The sequence below is a fragment of the Oryx dammah genome, unplaced genomic scaffold, assembly GCF_014754425.2.
Source record: "Oryx dammah isolate SB20612 unplaced genomic scaffold, SCBI_Odam_1.1 HiC_scaffold_29, whole genome shotgun sequence".
Taxonomy (NCBI): domain Eukaryota; kingdom Metazoa; phylum Chordata; class Mammalia; order Artiodactyla; family Bovidae; genus Oryx; species Oryx dammah.
In genome coordinates, this window is record NW_024070213.1 from 109,520,897 (window position 1) to 109,539,002 (window position 18,106).

The following is an 18,106-nucleotide window of genomic DNA, read 5'->3' on the forward strand; positions in this document are numbered from 1 at the left end:
AAAGAGCAGATGGCACCATAGTTATCCACTTTAATGTTCCAATTCTTTTATTTTTAATTCATATTACATATTAAATAATTAAGATCATTTTATGCATTTATGCTTTAGATGCATGCTTATTATGCATGTATAATAGTGTAAGTAGAATAAGCATAATAGAATAAGTAGAATTTCTAGTTCTAAACATATGAGGCTCCTGTGTAAGTTTTTCTAACATTGAAGAAAAAATTAAATGCACAAAGTAGGCCATAAGACGAGCTAGTTTTTTTCTTCTGGGGTTATAATTTCAGAATTAGAAAAAGAGAGGCCTGTAAAGCTGGATATAATGCTATGCAACCTATAATCACACTTGAAATGAAACTTGCCATTGGCAATAAAATATATCCTCTTATGAGGTCAAGGTTTTATACCTTCTTTTCAGAATTTAGAAACATTAATAAACTACTTAAATTTCTTGCCCTCTGATGGTTTATAATGTCACACACACAATATGCAGTGGAATTATTCATATAAAATAAGGCTGAGTTATTATAACCCCCAACTTTCCTCACAGGGGCCATAAGTATAGGCTTGATCAATATGAAGCTATAGTGAGAAAGTATAAGTTTTCTTGGGTGAACCTGCAAGTATTATTTTTCTCCTGTGAATCTTATTGAAAGATATTCTTTAAACTTCTTGTTTTATTACTATTCATGTTAAATACATACAGAAAATCAATTTGACTATTCATATATTTTTAGGAGATAAATAAAAAGCAACAGGCTTATGTTAATAAAAAGATGTCATGTTAAGAGGAAGAGACATAAAACCAACAAATAGTAACATTCCTCACCTACTTTCAACCTCTTAGAAAGTAAAGTATCATCCTGGAGAATTTTCTCAAATATTATTCTACGTAACAGAACCATGAGTTAGGTTTGAAACTAACTTTTGGCCATTAAGTCTATAATTTAATATTAAACATCATGACATAAACATATAAAGGATAGAAGAAATTCAAAATAAAATTTAAACAGTACAGAAAAATTGAGAAAAGTAAATAACTCTAGTTCATGTTCATAATATTTCAGAAGTCACACAATTCCTATTTTTCCAATGGCAGTAAAACTTGTAAAACTTAGACCTATCTAATACTTATACTATCTGTGGGGGTCGGGAAGGCTTTGCAGAGTAAATTGACTGTAGTAGAAACATTAAGTAACAAAAATTGCCAAAAGGGATTAATGTAATATAATTAAAATTCTAATTCAAAAAATGTTTGTTGCTGATATAGATCTCAAAGGAATTGATACGTCATAACATTAGCAATTGTTTTTGTTACTATTACTACTTGAAAATTTTGAAAAGATTTCCTAAAAATATATGTTGAAGAAAAAGAATGCAGGAAAAAAGTGACAGATTTAGTTGTCTTTTTCCTGTTTTCTGTATTTCAATGTCAGTGATGATCTTTTAAACGTTTTAAAATGTTAAGGTCAAAAAAAAAAAAATGTTAAGGCCTTTACAAAGAACAGTTAATAATACTAATTATTTAAGAATTCCTGAGGACTTCATTAAACTTAACCAAATATTTAGGCTTGGACTACTAACTAGATCAAATTATAGAATTGTTATTGATAAACAATATTTAAGCATTAATTACACCGTTTAAATGTATTTCTGTCCATCTATTACCCAGCATTATCTATCCCTCCATCTACTTAACATTCTAAAAGTACTACTGACTCGTTATAACATAAAGATACTTTGTTAATATGCCCCCCCTTCCATATACTCAGTAATGTAAAGAACAACTTTGACAAAATCTAGAACATAGCTACATAATGAAAGCATACATTAATAACCACAGAACTTATTTTTCTATTATTTTGGAAACTTTACTAATTTCTTTTTCTATATTAAGGGCCCATGTACTCTCATTTGACATTTCTAGTGTTATAAAAAGTCTTTTCAAACACAGATGCCATTTGTGACAATTGTGCTTTTTCTTACCTTCAGCAGATAGACCTTGAACATTTACTCCTCTGGCTGCTAGAAAACTAAGGCAGACATCAACATTTTCAATCTGCAACATGAAAAGCAGTGAAAAAGTAACTTAGAAGATTATTTTTAAGTACATAAATGAGCTAGAATGAAGCCAGAGAGAAAGATAAAGAGAGAATGAATATTTTACATTCATTTCATACTAGAGATCTTTAACTGGACTATAACTAGAATAATTTTGGCTAATTGCAGGATGAATATAAAGACTGCATTGTCTGATTTGGTACTTACAAACAATTCATAGAGGCCTGATCAAGAATGGCATTCTTACAGATTAGCAACCCACCTACTTAACATAAGACCAGACTGGTTTTGTGCTTCACAAGAAGTCTCTAAAGCATCCAAATAGGAGATGCTTAGAATACTAGGATGTGGGTAACTGAGATTCGAATAGTAATAGTCAGTAAGTATGCCAAAAGACAAATAAGATGGAAAGGGGGTGGATACACATGAAAGAAATGAAGTATATTTTCATTCTAAATCATAGAATTCTTTTTAAAACTATATTTGCTGTTGTTTAAAAAAACAAAACAAGAAATTAATGTGTGATATGGTGTTATTAACTAAAGTACAGATTTGGTTCAAATTTACCAAAATTTTATGCTAGTGTTCATTCTTTGTTTTTATACATTAGTCAAGATTCCACATTGTATTTAGTTGCAATAAGCCAGCTTCAGCTGCATGCAACAAATTCTGGTAAATTCTCTTTTCATTTGTATTTCATTACAAATATTTTCTAATTTTCCTTGCTATGGCTTCTTAGATACACCCATCATTTAAAAGTGGACATTTAATTTTCAAATACATGAGGTTTTTAAAGGATCTTTGGTATTAATTTCTCATTGTGACAGCAATTTCTTTTAAATGCTTTCCTCTCAGCAACCACCCTCTGTGTTTTTTCAGGCTTCTAACTTTACTGAGGCGTTCAATGGCTAAGTCAAAGATCTCTCTTGGTAAATGTCACATTGCCCTTGAAAATATGTTATTTTCAGACATCTTTTGATACTGATTTTTAACATAATTCCACAATGATAAGAGAACAGACTCTGTATGATTTCAATACCTTTAGACTGTGAATTTTTTACACCTTGTTTTATGGTGTGTTCCAGTGTCTCCTCGTTTACAGTCTATGGGAACTTGAATATAACTTGCATCCTACTATTGTGTGAAAATGTATAAATCTTAATTATATTAAACTGGTTCATGGTACTTTTCAGGTCTACTATATCCTTCTACTTTTCTGTATATTCATTCTATTTATTTTTTGAGAGCTTGATATTGAAATTCTAACAAAAATCTTACTTATCTACTTAAAAATAATTGTATTATATAATGGGACGATATGACTTTGTTCTGTATTTTCTAAGTCTCCTGTAAATATGTTATCTTATTTTCATAATTTAAAAATAAAAAGAGAAAACCTATACTTGTATTCCCATAGTTGAGTAATTCTCTGATTAAATACAGATATCATCTTTGTAATTTAAAAGAGTAATGCCACTGCTTTTAAATAGTCCATTTCAACACAATAACTGGCAAGTGATTAACAATTTGGGGTGGGAAGCAAAAAGAAACAGATTAATTTATGTTAATTCATGGGTTGATTTCAGTATTAGTCATGGCAAAATGTAGCAAAGTTAAAACTAAGACTTTTTAAAAGAGTGTAGGAAACTAGTAAGTTCCAGTTCTTTGTGAGTCATCTCCATGGGTTTTTTGGTATTCCATAAATCTTGAAATTCTAAAGTAAATAAGGTTTAAAGTTAATACTTGGCAAGGTACTGTTCTCTGTCTTATTAAATTCTCATCAAAAGCTATGTATGAGGACATATGAAGTTCTGCCAATGTCTTCTTTAGCTGAGCTTCATAGGAAGGTCAAAATGTCTTTTAAAGAAAATAAAAAGAAAAAATACATTCCAGACTTTGTCTTTATAAAATGGACAACTGTTTACAGTTCTTTTAAAATGTAATTTTATGCAAAATTAAAGCAATAATACCCAATGAGAGGTTTTTGTTTTGTTTTGTTTTGTTTTTGCTTTAAAATGATTGCAGCCAAGGTATACACATTTGCTTTGAGAAAAAAAAAAGTTTTATATTAATTCATTTCAAAATAAGTTTTACTAAAAGAATTACAGAGTTGAAGACACTAAGTACTAAATGACCAAGTGGACCTTCTTGTTCTACCTGTTTACATTAAAATATGCAAAAACCCTTTAGTTCTGAAACCTACTTTGAATTTTTTCCTTTCTTCACATTTCGTTATTAGAAAATGAGATAACATAAAGAAGGAAAGAATATCTTTGTCTTTGTGAGCTTTGTGAGTTTGTAATACAGCTGAAGAGACGAAAAAAGATTCATAAATCAGCATAGCATAAGGCACAATATTCCAAAAGAGAATTATAAAGAACACTGTGTGGCAGTGAAGAGAATGGATTTATCAGCTTTCACTATGGAAGAAGTATCATTTGGACACACAGGATAAGTCTGATTTTGATAAGGTTGGACAAGCTTCAGAAGGAGGAGCAGGCATGCCCATCTGAGCCATCCAGAGCAATACAATTGCTCACAAGGACATCTGAAAACAGACCGTGCCAGCCTTTCTTCTCTGCAGTCATGCTTACAGAGTAAATCTGGCCTGGAACTGAAAAGGCTCCAATACCCACTGGGATCCTAAAACCACCGCAATATAAAAAGTTAAATAACTGTAAACCAGATAGCAGGCATAATAATACTTCAAAGACTTGAGTTTTCTCTGCAGACACAATGCATCCTGGTTAGGGTATGTCTGTAGGTACTGCTGCTATGAATCATACACAGAAAATATGAGAAGAATATAAACTGAATGTAACTTTTATTCTCTCTGGATGTAAACTCTTTTGTGACCCATGCTATTTTAAATGAATGATTCTTCCCATTTTTCATGATAAACAAGTATTGCTAATATCACTGTATGCTGCTGCTGCTGCTACGTCGCTTCAGTCGTGTCCGACTCTGTGCGACCCCATAGACGGCAGGCAGCCCATCAGGCTCCGCCGTTCCTGGGATTCTCCAGGCAAGAACACTGGAGTGGGTTGCCATTTCCTTCTCCAATGCATGAAAGTGAAAAGTGAAAGTGAAGTCGCTCAGTCGTGTCCGACTCTTAGCGACCCCATGGACTGCAGCCTACCAGGCTCCTTCCTCCATGGGATTTTCCAGGCAAGAGTACTGGAGTGGGTTGCCATATCACTGTATAAATTAATTAAATTTTATTTCAACCAAAAAAATAAGATGGCTCGGTTTGAGCAAACTCCTATCATATTGCAAAATTCAAATGATTATATAGATTTTAGCCAAATATTTTATTATAACTCTTTAAAATAAAAACACTTAGAGAATTAAAGTAAAATGCAATAATGTTTTTGCATTGGTAAAAACTGTTAACATGTTTGTTTTCATTCATTCACATTATGATTATTTATTCATTGAGACATGTCCAAGACCTTAAATACATATAAAATCTCATAGGAGAGATGATTCCAATGTAACACAATGAATGTTATAGAGAAACACAGACTGCTAAACACTCTATTCATGACCAGAGGTAAAGAGACTAGAAAATTTATTAGCAACTAAGATTATTATCTATCATGGTTACAAAGATCTCTTCTTCTAAAGTTACCATAACATTTTCATGTCAATGTATGGCAAAACCAATACAGAATTGTAAAGTAAAATAAAAAATAAAAATAAAAGAAAAAAATAAATTAAAAAAAAAAACACAAAAAACCATTTTTTCCAGGGGTAAGTGTTGATCAGCTAATTAAATTGAGATGCTCAAGGTTACACAGAGAGAATATATCAAAACCAGAGTCTGTGTCATTAACTTGACACACACACACACACACACACACATATATATTCCTGCTTCAAGGGAAGCCTGAACTAGTCCCTGAAAGGTTAGGAAGGGTTAACCAAATAACAGGATGTGGGGTGAAGTGAAGCCAAGGAAGGTACAATATGTGAACTGCTGAGGGCTGAGAAACACCTTAAGTTAAAGGACTTGCAAGGAATTCAGAATAGCTAGGAATATTAAGAGTTGAACCCTACTTAAAGCTTTTCCGACAACTTCTTTGTTATCAATGTGAAAATAGGCCTCTCTGGTGGCCTTCAAAAGGTTTTAAGAAACTGTGTCAGAGGAGCATTCAAGAAGGGACTTCGAGATCAAGAATCTTGAGATCTGGCAAATCTAATGGCAGAAGATGAACCAATAAACAGACGCTGATTGTGTAACATCTTCCATGTCTTGCTAGTGGCTGGGCTTGATCTTAAGGCTCAGGATGGTAATAATGTATTTGAAGCAAAAGAAATAAATTGTCAATGTTGCACAGAAGATATCTTTTTCTTTATGATCACACAGTATATACATAGGTTTATAGATAGAAATTAATAAACGTTTCACAAATAAATTTGTACCCATACTATCTCCCATGTGCTTTAATTTTTAAAAGTCTATTTTCAGTTCAGTTCAGTTCAGACACTCAGTCGTGTCTGACTCTCTGCAACCCCAGGAATCGCAGCACGCCAGGCCTCCCTGTTCATCACCAACTCCCAGAGTTCACTCAGACTCAAGTCCATCGAGTCCGTGATGCCATCCAGCCATCTCATCCTTGGTTGTCCCCTTCTCCTCCTGCCCCCAATCCCTCCTAGCATCAGAGTCTTTTCCAATGAGTCAACTCTTTGCATGAGGTGGCCAAAGTACTGGAGTTTCAGTTTTAGCATCATTCCTTCCAAAGAAATCCCAGGGCTGATCTCCTTCAGAATGGACTGGTTGGATCTCCTTGCAGTCCAAGGGACTCTCAAGAGTCTTCTCCAACACCACAGTTCAAAAGCATCAATTCTTTGGTGCTCAGCCTTCTTCACAGTCCAACTCTCACATCCATATATGACTACTGGAAAAACCATAGCCTTGACTAGATAGACCTTAGTTGGCAAAGTAATGTCTCTGCTTTTGAATATACTATCTAGGTTGGTCATAACTTTTCTTCCAAGGAGTAAGCGTCTTTTCATTTCATGGCTGCAGTCACCATCTGCAGTGATTTTGGAGGCCCAAAAAATAAAGTCTGACACTGTTTCTACTGTTTCCCCATCTATTTCCCATGAAGTGATGGGACCGGATGCCATGATCTTCGTTTTCTGAATGTTGAGTTTTAAGCCAACTTTTTCACTCTCCTCTTTTACTTTCATCAAGAGGCTTTTTAGTCCTCTTCACTTTCTGCCATAAGGGTGGTGTCATCTGCATATCTGAGGTTATTGATATTTCTCCCAGCAATCTTGATTTTAGCGGGTTTAATTTTAATATGTCATTTGTAAAATATTAACTTCACAACAGGCTGTACTGTGAGGAACCTCATACTACATGTCAAACACAGAAGCAGGGGATATGGTTTAGAAGCCACTTCTTTCTCCATCACTCAAAATCCCAGCACAGAAAGGGAATTCATACACATTAAGCATGTATATTATTTACTCCAAATGCAAAATCCTTATCATTTTTACCATAGATGCTGGAAAATTTGATACTCTGATTATTCAGTAAAGGCTTAGAAATGACATACTTTTTATAAGTTTACACAATTGAGTACACAGCAGAACCGGAATTCAAACTCATCCCCATCAGTCTTCAATGAAATAACAATTATTGCCACACTATGCTTCCTACCACTGTAACTGAGGCATTCTGAGTTAAGTCAGTTCAAGCTTTTGACTCAAGCTCTCTACATGATTAACAGAGAGCTAGGTAGGACACAGGTCTGGCACAAGATAGGTGCTACAGAACAATGTCATTGAATGTAAGGATGAAATTGTTCAGTGAGAGAGTATGGGCTTTCCTGGTGGCTCAGATTGTAAAGAATATGCCTGCAATGCAGGAGACCTAGGTTTGATTCCTGGGTTGGGAAGATCCCCTGTAGAAGGAAATGACAACCCACTCCCACTCCAGTATTCTTGCCTGGAGAATCCCATGGACAGAGGAGCCTGGTGGGCTATGATCTATGGGGTCTCAAAGAATCAGACACGAATGAGTGACTAACAAACAAGGATATAAAGAGCATGTAAAATCTATGTGTTCCATACAGAGTCTAAGTTTATAAGGTTTAAATGATTCCAAATTATTTCACAACTATCCAATGCATTTTTATATTCTGGTAGATGAACATATAGAATGACTGATGTGGCCACAAGCCAAGGAATGCTGGCAGTTACCAGCAGCTGGAACAAACAAGGAATAGATTCCCCCTACAGCCCCTGGAGGAAGCTGAAGGCTTGATTTTGGCTGTGGAATACTGATGTTATGTGGAACATAACAAACTGTGGAATATTCTTAAAGAGATGGGAATACAAAACCACCTGACCTGCCTCCTGGGAAATCTGTATGCAGGTCAAGAAGCAACAGTTAGAGCTGGACATGGAACATCAGACTGGTTCCAAATCGGGAAAGGAGTATGTCAAGGCTGTATATTGTAACCCTACTTATTTAATTTATATGCAGAGTACATCACGTGAAATGCTGGGCTAGATGAAGCACAAACTGGAATCAAGATTTCTAGGAGAAATATCAATAATTTCAGATATGCAGACGACACCACCCTTATGGCAGAAAGCGAAGAAGAACTAAAGAGGCTCTTGATGAAAGTGAAAGAGGAGAGTGAAAAAGTTGGCTTAAAAGTCAACATTCAGAAAACTAAGATCATGGCATCCGGTTCCATCACTTCATGGCAAACAGATGGAGAAACAATGGAAACAGTGACAGACTTTATTTTGGGGGGTTCCAAAATCACTGCAGATAGTGACTGTAGCCATGAAATTAAAAGAAGCTTGCTCCTTGGAAAAAAAGCTATGACCAAACTAGACAGCATATTAAAAAAGCAGAGACATTACCTTACCAACAAAGATCCATCTAGTCAAAGCTCTGGTTTCTCCAGTGGTCATGTATGGATGTGAGAGTTGGACTATAAAGAAAGCTGAGCACTGAAGAATTGATGCTTTTGAACTGTGGTGTTGGAAAAGACTCTTGAGAGTCCCTTGGACTGAAAGGAGGTCAAACCAGTCAGTCCTAAAGGAAATCAGTCCTGAATATTAATTGGAAGGCCTGATGCTGAAGCTGAAACTCCAATACTTTGGCCACCTGATGCAAAGATCTGACTCACTGGAAAAGACCCTGATGTAGGGAAAGATTGAAGGTGGGAGGGGAAGGGGACAACAGAAGATGAGATGGTTGGATGGTATCACCAACTCAATGGACATGAGTTTGAGTAAGCTCTGGGAGTTGGTGATGGACAGAGAAGCCTAGTGTGCTGCAGTCCATGGGGTTGCAAAGAGTCGGACATGGCTGAGTCACTGAACTGACTACTGATTTCAGATTTCTTGCATCCAGACAAGTAAGAGATTAAAGTTCTACTGTTTGAAGCCACATTTGTGATAATTTGTTACCGCAAGCATACAAAACTAACACAATTATCTACTTAGCAGAGCAGCAGGGCAAGGGTGAGTCTTAAGCACGTAAGGGTGAGTTGGGGTCTGTGAGCATGCAGATCTCTGGGCCTTGTTCTCTGAGGATTGATTTGTTAATCTGTGGGGAGTGGAGATGAAAGATGCAGTTTAACTAGGTATCTCCTACCACTGTGCACTATAACCCATGCTTTGCTTTTCTATTTCAAGTTAGTTTGTGCTGTGGGATAGGGAGAGGTAGGAAATAGTAATTCTGTTTGGCTCTTCAGTTTGTTTTTGTGTTAATTTGGTCTGGGGTGAGACACATGATTAAGTACTACAGAATAATAGTTTAAAGTTTTGCACTCAAACCTGAGTTTGAATCCTAGTTATGACATTTACACCCTGTAAGAAATCAACAAAATAAATTGATAAAGTTTTCACTCTCCTGAAGCCTCAGCTAACCTATCTGTGAAATGAGAATGAAAGCAGCTCCCACACAATATATTGTGTGAGGAGTACAGACGTTTATGAAGAGCTTAGCTCTATACTAGGCATATGTGTATCTATGTCTGTGTGTATACATGTGTATGTATATATTTTGATACTAGAAATGCCCATATAAACACTTGTATTACAGAATATGTGTGTATATGACCAATTAGATATATAAGGGTACTCATATGGAAAATTTATTAGGACTTTATCAGATAAAAATTGTTTTCTGTTCAAAATTCTATATTCTGCTTTAACTGACTTGGTGTTAGATAATGATGACCATCATTTAATATTAGTTGCCTATTAAAGATGATATTAAATCTTCATTATAGTCTATAACTGCCAATATAAAGTGTTATAAATATAAAATTATAAAATACAGCATCAGTACCTATCAACCTGAAAATATATTCTCTGGGTTTTTAGTAATTTCTTGCTTCTCCGTTGGTTACAGAGAACAAAATAAAACATTTTCCACTTACTGAAAAGGGACACAGGCAGGCTCAGTGAGGCAAATTCTTTCATAGTTTGCTATCATGGTGCAATGGACATACAAGCAAAGCGTCTAGCACAGCACTGGATAACGATGGTTGGCATTGAATCTACAAGTGAATCAGTAAGTTATGCTGATCCTGCCGCACTCTCAGGTCCATCTCTAAAGCCTGATGCTTCTCCGATGCAGTTTCGTAATGGGCTTCCCAGGTGGCACTAGTGGTAAAGAGCCACCTATAGTGCAGGACATATAAGGGACGCAGGTTTGATCCCTGGGTCAGGAAGATCCCCTGGAGGAAGACATGGGAACCCACTCCAGGATTCTTGCCTGGAGAACCCCTTGCACAGAGGAGCCTTGTGGGCTACAGTCCATAGGGCCATAAAAAGTAGGACACGCCTAAAGTGACGTAGGATGCGTGCAGGGGATGCAATTTCATAATATTTTTTTTTATGTTTGAAACATGACTCATACAAATTAAAGGGCAATACAATGTTTTAAAGTGTAACCTGATATGTCAAGAATTTTTGTCTATGGTTATCCACACAGGCTAGTTTAATTTAACTCATATTAAATCATTTAATAAAGGAGATTTGGTACATCTGCTGAAAATTACATTTTCAAGTAATTTATCTTATCAAATATATGCTTCTCAACTGAACATACTGAGGTCAAATGAAAAAGTTTCTCCCATTTCATTTTGTTTTTCTGTCTAATGGAAGTACTTTTACTTATAGGTTTTTAAGCTATGAATACCACAGGTCATAGTTAAAATGATCTCATATCTTAGTATATTGTTTTCCAAGCCAAGATTTTAAAATTTTCTCTTTTTTCATATTTTTTTCATTACCGAGTATTGAAAGTGGTAATTTTCTATTAATTTTAAGAAGGGAATTGAAAAAGATGGAGCAGTAGGTTCTTTTTAAAAATTAGACAATTTAAGGTAATAAAAGCTAAAGTTATGAAAGGATTGCTACAAAATATGTTTTCTAATATTAGGTATGACTGTATTTCATGTTAACTGGGATAGTGGCTTATCAGTGGGAAACACCTTACAGTATTTTAAGTCAAACTATTAGGGATAAGAACATTCTAAATTTTTAAGAAAGTGGTTGATTTTAAAATATACAGCAGAAATACAAAGTGCATTTGCAATTCTCTGCTCCATACAGACATAAAGCTTAATAACTACCTGTAAAAACAGAAATAAGTTACATCCTATCTTCAAAAAGAAAAAAAATTGTATGTGGATATATATCTGGTATCAAATTCAAAATTAGCTACTTAACTTTAATTTCTATTTGTCCTACTAATGACACAAACCAATTATAATATTGACACTTATAAGAAAAACATTTACACTATTTACTCTATATTATAAAGTTAATGTAGAAAAGAATTCTTATATTTTCAGCATTTACTTAATTTCTGAATGGCAGACTAGATAACGTTCATAAAAGTATTGTTTTTCATTGTAAATTAGACTTAATACATCTTAGAAAATATCTTTTTTACCTTACTATGGATGCTGTTTTAAAAAGTTATAAAGATTGAAAACCCAAGTACATCTCTAAGAAGAAATACTGAACAGAAAGCATGGTCTTTGCTATTTTGTTAAATCAGTATAGCACGTCAGCATTCCAACGGATTTCAGAGTTTATCAGTCTGATTTATGGAGTTTCTCCTGAATCATCTAATCAGAATTAGAACTCCAGTGATCACTGTCCTTTAAACATGACACACTTACTCTAAAGTCCCCATTTTACTTCAATTTTTTCATTCAAACTTTACATATGAGTATACTGAACAACTTCTAGAGACAAACTCAGCTTTAAAAATCATCAGGGTGATTTATATTGATAATATAAATAAATTGTATCAATAATTTAATATAAATTTCCTAACACTTGTAGTTTATGCTTATTCTCCTGAAGTGTGAGCCTAAATAAAAATAATGAAACCGTTAAGCAAACTACAAAGCAGATTTTTAGTTAGTGGTTCTTTAGAGATCAGAGCTCTATTTGTAGGAAAACATTTGTCTTCATTAAGCTATCTTTTTCTAGACATTCCAGAAGATGAACAGTTTCAAAATGGCAGGGGATCATGTGAATGGACTAACTTAGCAATATTCCACTCCTCTGAGTCATAGTGCTAGAATCCTGCAGTGTGCCATTTATAAGATTTTATTAAATCTTTAGAGCATTCCAATATTTTATCTTCTCCCTATTTGGTTAGGAACCTCATCTTATCTTACCTAAATAGATCCTTTAAAAGGGCAGCAATAACAAGCAGAGGCTGGAAGAATTAAAACTTGAAAGGGCAACATACAGATAAAACAACAGAATAGTTTTTCTATCAAGAATAGCTTCCCTGTCTGGATTCCTGTAAACTATAGAAATGGAACAAAGATGCCTGTGAAATATAGTAAATACTGTGGCAGCCACAACTCTGTAGGACATGGATTCAGAGAATTAAGGGAAGACTAAAACATATTATTTCATCTAGGAACAGAAAAGGTAAGAGGCACAAGCGTTCCAAAAATCCTCCTATCAGCAAGTTTCAAGCAGTGTGTATGACACGCTAGGAGAGAAGGTAGAAGGTTGTGGCTGAGAAAACAATTGAGCTACTAGAGTGAGCCAGCAAACAGGAAGGACAAGCTGGGAGCTGCGTTTGCCAGATTCTCAGTTCTGCCCCATAATCTAATTTGTGGTTTGCAACTATTGCACATAAGCAAATTTCCTAATCCCTCCATGCATTTATGAAGACTGTTAAATACCATGGTCTATCTTATTAGTGTTCTACTCTAACCAATGGAGCTAACTGGCCAAGTGCTCTAATGGGCTATTTTAAAATAAAGAAAATTTTGTTTTCCAAACAACTTTTCCCTTATGTGTCTTTCATTTTTGTCTAAGAACCTTGCACTTGTGCCTCTGCATTTCAAATACATGTTGGGCATTTTTTTCTGCTATTTTTAATCTGCTGGGCATTCTGGACATTCCTGGTATCTATAGTTGACTAATTTATTTCCTCATGTAATCTCACCAAAGTTGTGGCATGTAGCATATATTTTGAATCCTGATACCACCCACCTAGAAATTACTTAACAGGTGCCATCCATATTAGTAACTTCATCTTTGGATGAGGTTAAATATAGTATTGGATAAGCTCCTACAAACTTAGCTCTGTTTCCTGCCCCCCAAGGATGAATTTAGTCTTAAGCTTATTAAAGAAAGATAGCAACAGATAACAGTTGAAACAATAAGTATGAATTGGAAACTCTCAATAATCATGCTAATAAACTGCTGTAAAGACAAGTTCCTATTGTCTTAAATATCTGCTCTTTAATCAATGATATTTGAAAGAAGTATTGTTGAATTGTATGTTATAAAATACTATAATCAGTTTTTCTTTATAAGGTAACAGAATGACATGGAAAAGAGCACATTAATATTACCTAATAATCTGAAATCATTATATTTATTTGAATTTCTTTAATTTGTATGTAATCCACCAACAAATACCTCTTCATGCGATCATATTCCCTTATGACATGACATAAACGAAAATGTATTCTCATTGTTTTTCAACATTAAATCTTCCACTCAGACTTCAAATTTCCTTCTCTGCCCCTTCCTTGAGGATCTGCCATTTCCCTGGAATCTCCCTCCCCTCTCCTTACTGCCTCCTCCTTCTCTACTTCCCCCTTGCAAAAACTTCCCTCACCCTGCCTTCCTCTCAAACCATGTTTTCCCTTCAACAGGAAAATCCTAGAAAAATATTAAACACTCAGTGGCTATCTGCCCCTCTCAGCTACTCTCGAACACATGACCACTCTTACAGAAGATGTTTACTTGAAGGTCATTGATGCCTGTCTAATTACTGGAACCAATTTCTCACCTTTGGTATACCTACCTATTTTCTTACGTAGCCCTGGACTACTCACATTCCTCTCATTTACTCTTCTCTGTCCCACTAGGCTAACCCAAGTGTGCACTATAGCTTAAGCTACCATAGCTACCCATAGGATTAACAATCCACATCTGTTGAGTGACCCCCTCAACGATGGGCTCACTTTCTCCCCACTCTTTTCACCCTTTTCTGACCCCTACACCTCTCCTCGTCACATACAAGCTGGCATACCCCAAGGTGAGAACCTCAGCTTTCTTCCTATCTGACGTCACACAGATCTCCTAGAGCTCTCACCCTTGTCCATGTCAATCAGTGCCTACACACGAGGTACATTCTCACCAATACCTTACTTCTGACCTTTTGGAAACACATGCCTAATTGCCTCCAATCACCTCCACTTCACGTTCCAATGGATACATCAAATTATATTAGTGAAAATCTGAATTTGTCATCTCCCCCCGTTCACCTTTTAACCTGTTTTCTCCCTCCATAATAGCCGTCTTATTTAATGGTAACTATTTACACATTCAGGCCAAAAAATTGGGGAGTATTGCACAGTCCTTACATTTTTCATCTCCCACACCCAACTGAAAGTCAACACTTAAGGATTGTACAGTTCTCAGAAAGCACCTGGGGTGATCTTTTTAAATATTTACATCAGATCATAACATGGTCCAGCTTTAAAAGTCTTCTAAAGGCTCCTCAATCAACGGAGTAACACAGTGGACCTTCTTTTGCTTGCACATAATTAGGCTTCCATCTTCCCCTCTGAACACCTCTCACTGTGCTCAAACCATATGGTCTTCTGTTTCTGGAACACACCAAGCTCACTCCCTCCACATTCCTTTTGTTCTTCCCTATGTAACACTGTCGTTATTACTCATCTGAATATTTGTTTCTGATTCTCAAGTGTCCCTATACCTGGACCTTATGAGCTCAGTTAATCTTACCCAAATATGAACATCTGGCTGTTCATCGATTTCCTGTAGATTCATACTACAAGTGAACGTCCATTCTTAAAGGCTTAGAATAATCCAGTAAAGGTTTCCCTTGTGGCTCATCTGGTAAAGAATCTGCCTGCAATCTAGGAGAGCTGGATTAGATCCCTGGGTTGGGAAGATCCCCTGGAGAAGGGAAGGGCTACCCACTCCAGTACTCTGGCCTAGAGAATTCCATGTGCTGTATAGTCCATGGGGTTGCAAGGAGTCAGACATGACTGAACGACTAACTGCTGAAAAAAAAAAAAAAATTTAACAATTAAAAAATTTAAAAAAAAAAAAAAACCAACACTTTGCAACTAGAAATAGTAGCAGACCTAGTTTTACTATACCTTTTGTTATCAAACATGAATGCCAACCCAAAGGCCTTGAACAATCCTCCCTCTATAAAGAATTGGGCAAGTAGTTCTATGAGGAAGGACAGTGCTCACTCTTACCAATGCAGCATTGCTTGGCTGTTACACAAAGAAAGAAGCAGGCCACATCCTGTTTGGGATAGATATATGAACTTTATAAATCTAGTCATGCTGTCATAATTCTATTTCCTCTACTTTCTTACCTCGGCTAAAATCTAGAATTTTTATTCGTTAATAACATGTTACTGATGCCAATTTTTAAGAACAGAGGCAAAAATGATTCAACCAAAAAAGTTACATTTGTGTCACACGCATTCTTGTGAATCACCACAGGGAAGCCATGCCAACGTCAGGTTAAAAATTCAACCACACACATACACACAAATGAGGTTACAAGTCACTGTTACTCAATATTTAGTGTAATTCTGACTAAAACTTCTGGCTGGGAAAAAAACACCTATTTTATAACATACGCATTTCTCAGGTTTTTATTTTTCTGTGTTTTTTTTTTTTTCATCAGAAGCAGAAATGTCAGCATAACATTGCATAGTAGATGTTATATGACATTTGAGGGCTAAAGGAGCAGAAATAATAAAATCAAGAGAATCTTATGAGATATTTTCAGATTTGTAGAATCTTAGGCACAGATGTTTCAGATGAATATCCAAGGACTGCATCTCTGTCTACAGTTATGAGCTTTGGAGGTTTGTTTATTATCTATCATGAAACAATAGCTTGGCTATTCACTGAACTGTTGTGAGAATCAAGTTGGAATTACAGCAGTGAAGATAAGGATTTTAGTATCCACATCCCTTGATGATTGAAATATGGAAAGCAAAACCAATAGTGTTGGGTTTGAGAAACATAATGTGATATTCAGGGACTACAGTGCTTTTATAAGAAACCTGAAAAAAGTTTTTAACAGGTATTAATTAATGAATGTGCCCTTTATAAAGTTTGTAGGAAATGGCAACCCACTCCAGTGGGTTGGAGAATCTCAAGGAGCCTGGTGGGCTGCCGTCTATGGGGTCACACAGAGTCGGACACGACTGAAGTGACTTAGCAGCAGCAGCAGTACTATTCTGCATTTCCATATCAGTTTAGGTAGTAAAGATTGTCCATAGTTATATGTTATTATCATATCATAATTAGGGTTCATTTTATAGATGAGAAAGCAGAGGGTCAGAGAAGTTACATGTCTTTGCCAACATCAAGGAGCTTTTACTGCAGCAGGGCCCAAAGGTATTATAATTGCTTCCAGGAAAACTTCAGGAAACAACCATAATTAATTTTTATAGAGTCATCTTTGTGCTCAGAGTAATTAGATCAGGAACTTTCCCTAACACTAAAGTGTTTTACAGAGAATCTTTCTTTATAGTGATTTTTTTTCACAACAGCAACAGAGAGTTCAAGACACTGTAATAGGTCCTTAGAGTGCTTAAACACACACACACACCCCAGACATGCTAGTTAATCACTCTTTTTTTTTTTTAAATTAATTAATTATTTTTTAGTTAATCACTCTTTAAAACTAAATTATTTTTTATTATTTTAGATTTCAGTTTTCCGACATTACCTATATCAGGTCAGCAGGTCAAACATTTTATCATTTTTTTTTCATTCATCGTATTGCTGTCAATTAAGTACTCATTATTTTTATTTTCAATATCTATTCTATGCTAAAAAGAGTTTTGGAAAAACCTCATCTTCTGAATTTTGGCTGTCACTCCTAATTATATCTGCTGATGTAACTTCAGCTAAGGCATTTTGGCTTCAGGTTGTCCTATAAAATTAAGTTGTGGTTATTTAATTAATAAAGGGGTGGGCTTCTAATCTCAGCAATTTATCAATCTATAGTTTTATTACAAAACTCTACCCTTTACCAACTAGTAAAGATAAGAGAGGGCTGGGGGAGATACAGACCTCTAGATCGGCTACTTTCTGGAAAAGGCTATGAATCATATCCCCTAGTTAGTCCCTGCTCAGCAAAACCAGCAGCCTGCCTTTATAGAGTCATTTCCAAAAGTGCTGAAGAGTTCATATGTTTATACTGGACTTTGTTATGAGCAAAGAAAATACTATTTATATATTTTTAAAATGTACATGACAACTTTTGTTCTTCAAATCAGTTGCTCAGACAAAAAGGCTCCCCTTAAAACTGGAAATGGGATTTCCTGCTACTAGTGAAATTATTCAGACATCAGAACACAAAAAAATGTCAAGGATCTGATAAAACACCTGGAGACTATTTTTTCAAAAGTCATACATATTCAAACATATTGATGCTATCACTTTTTCCTAAATTGCACCCAAAGAAATATACATACATGATAGAATACAGTCAAATGGTTTCT

At 35.3% G+C, this 18,106-nt stretch overlaps 1 protein-coding gene across 7 annotated transcripts in view; it reads right to left on the reverse strand.

Moving 5' to 3' along the window:
• Window positions 1-18,106, reverse strand: part of NAV3 (neuron navigator 3) — a 608,990-nt gene that overhangs the window by 256,573 nt on the left and 334,311 nt on the right. For 6 of the 7 annotated variants that reach the window (XM_040233842.1, XM_040233840.1, XM_040233838.1 and 3 more), the window contains exon 4: window positions 1,990-2,062. In XM_040233842.1, coding sequence (XP_040089776.1) covers window positions 1,990-2,062 — 73 coding nt within the window. Of the gene's footprint in view, window positions 1-1,989; window positions 2,063-15,054; window positions 15,461-18,106 lie in introns of those variants that run through there. The other variant, XM_040233844.1, reaches the window with a different exon arrangement.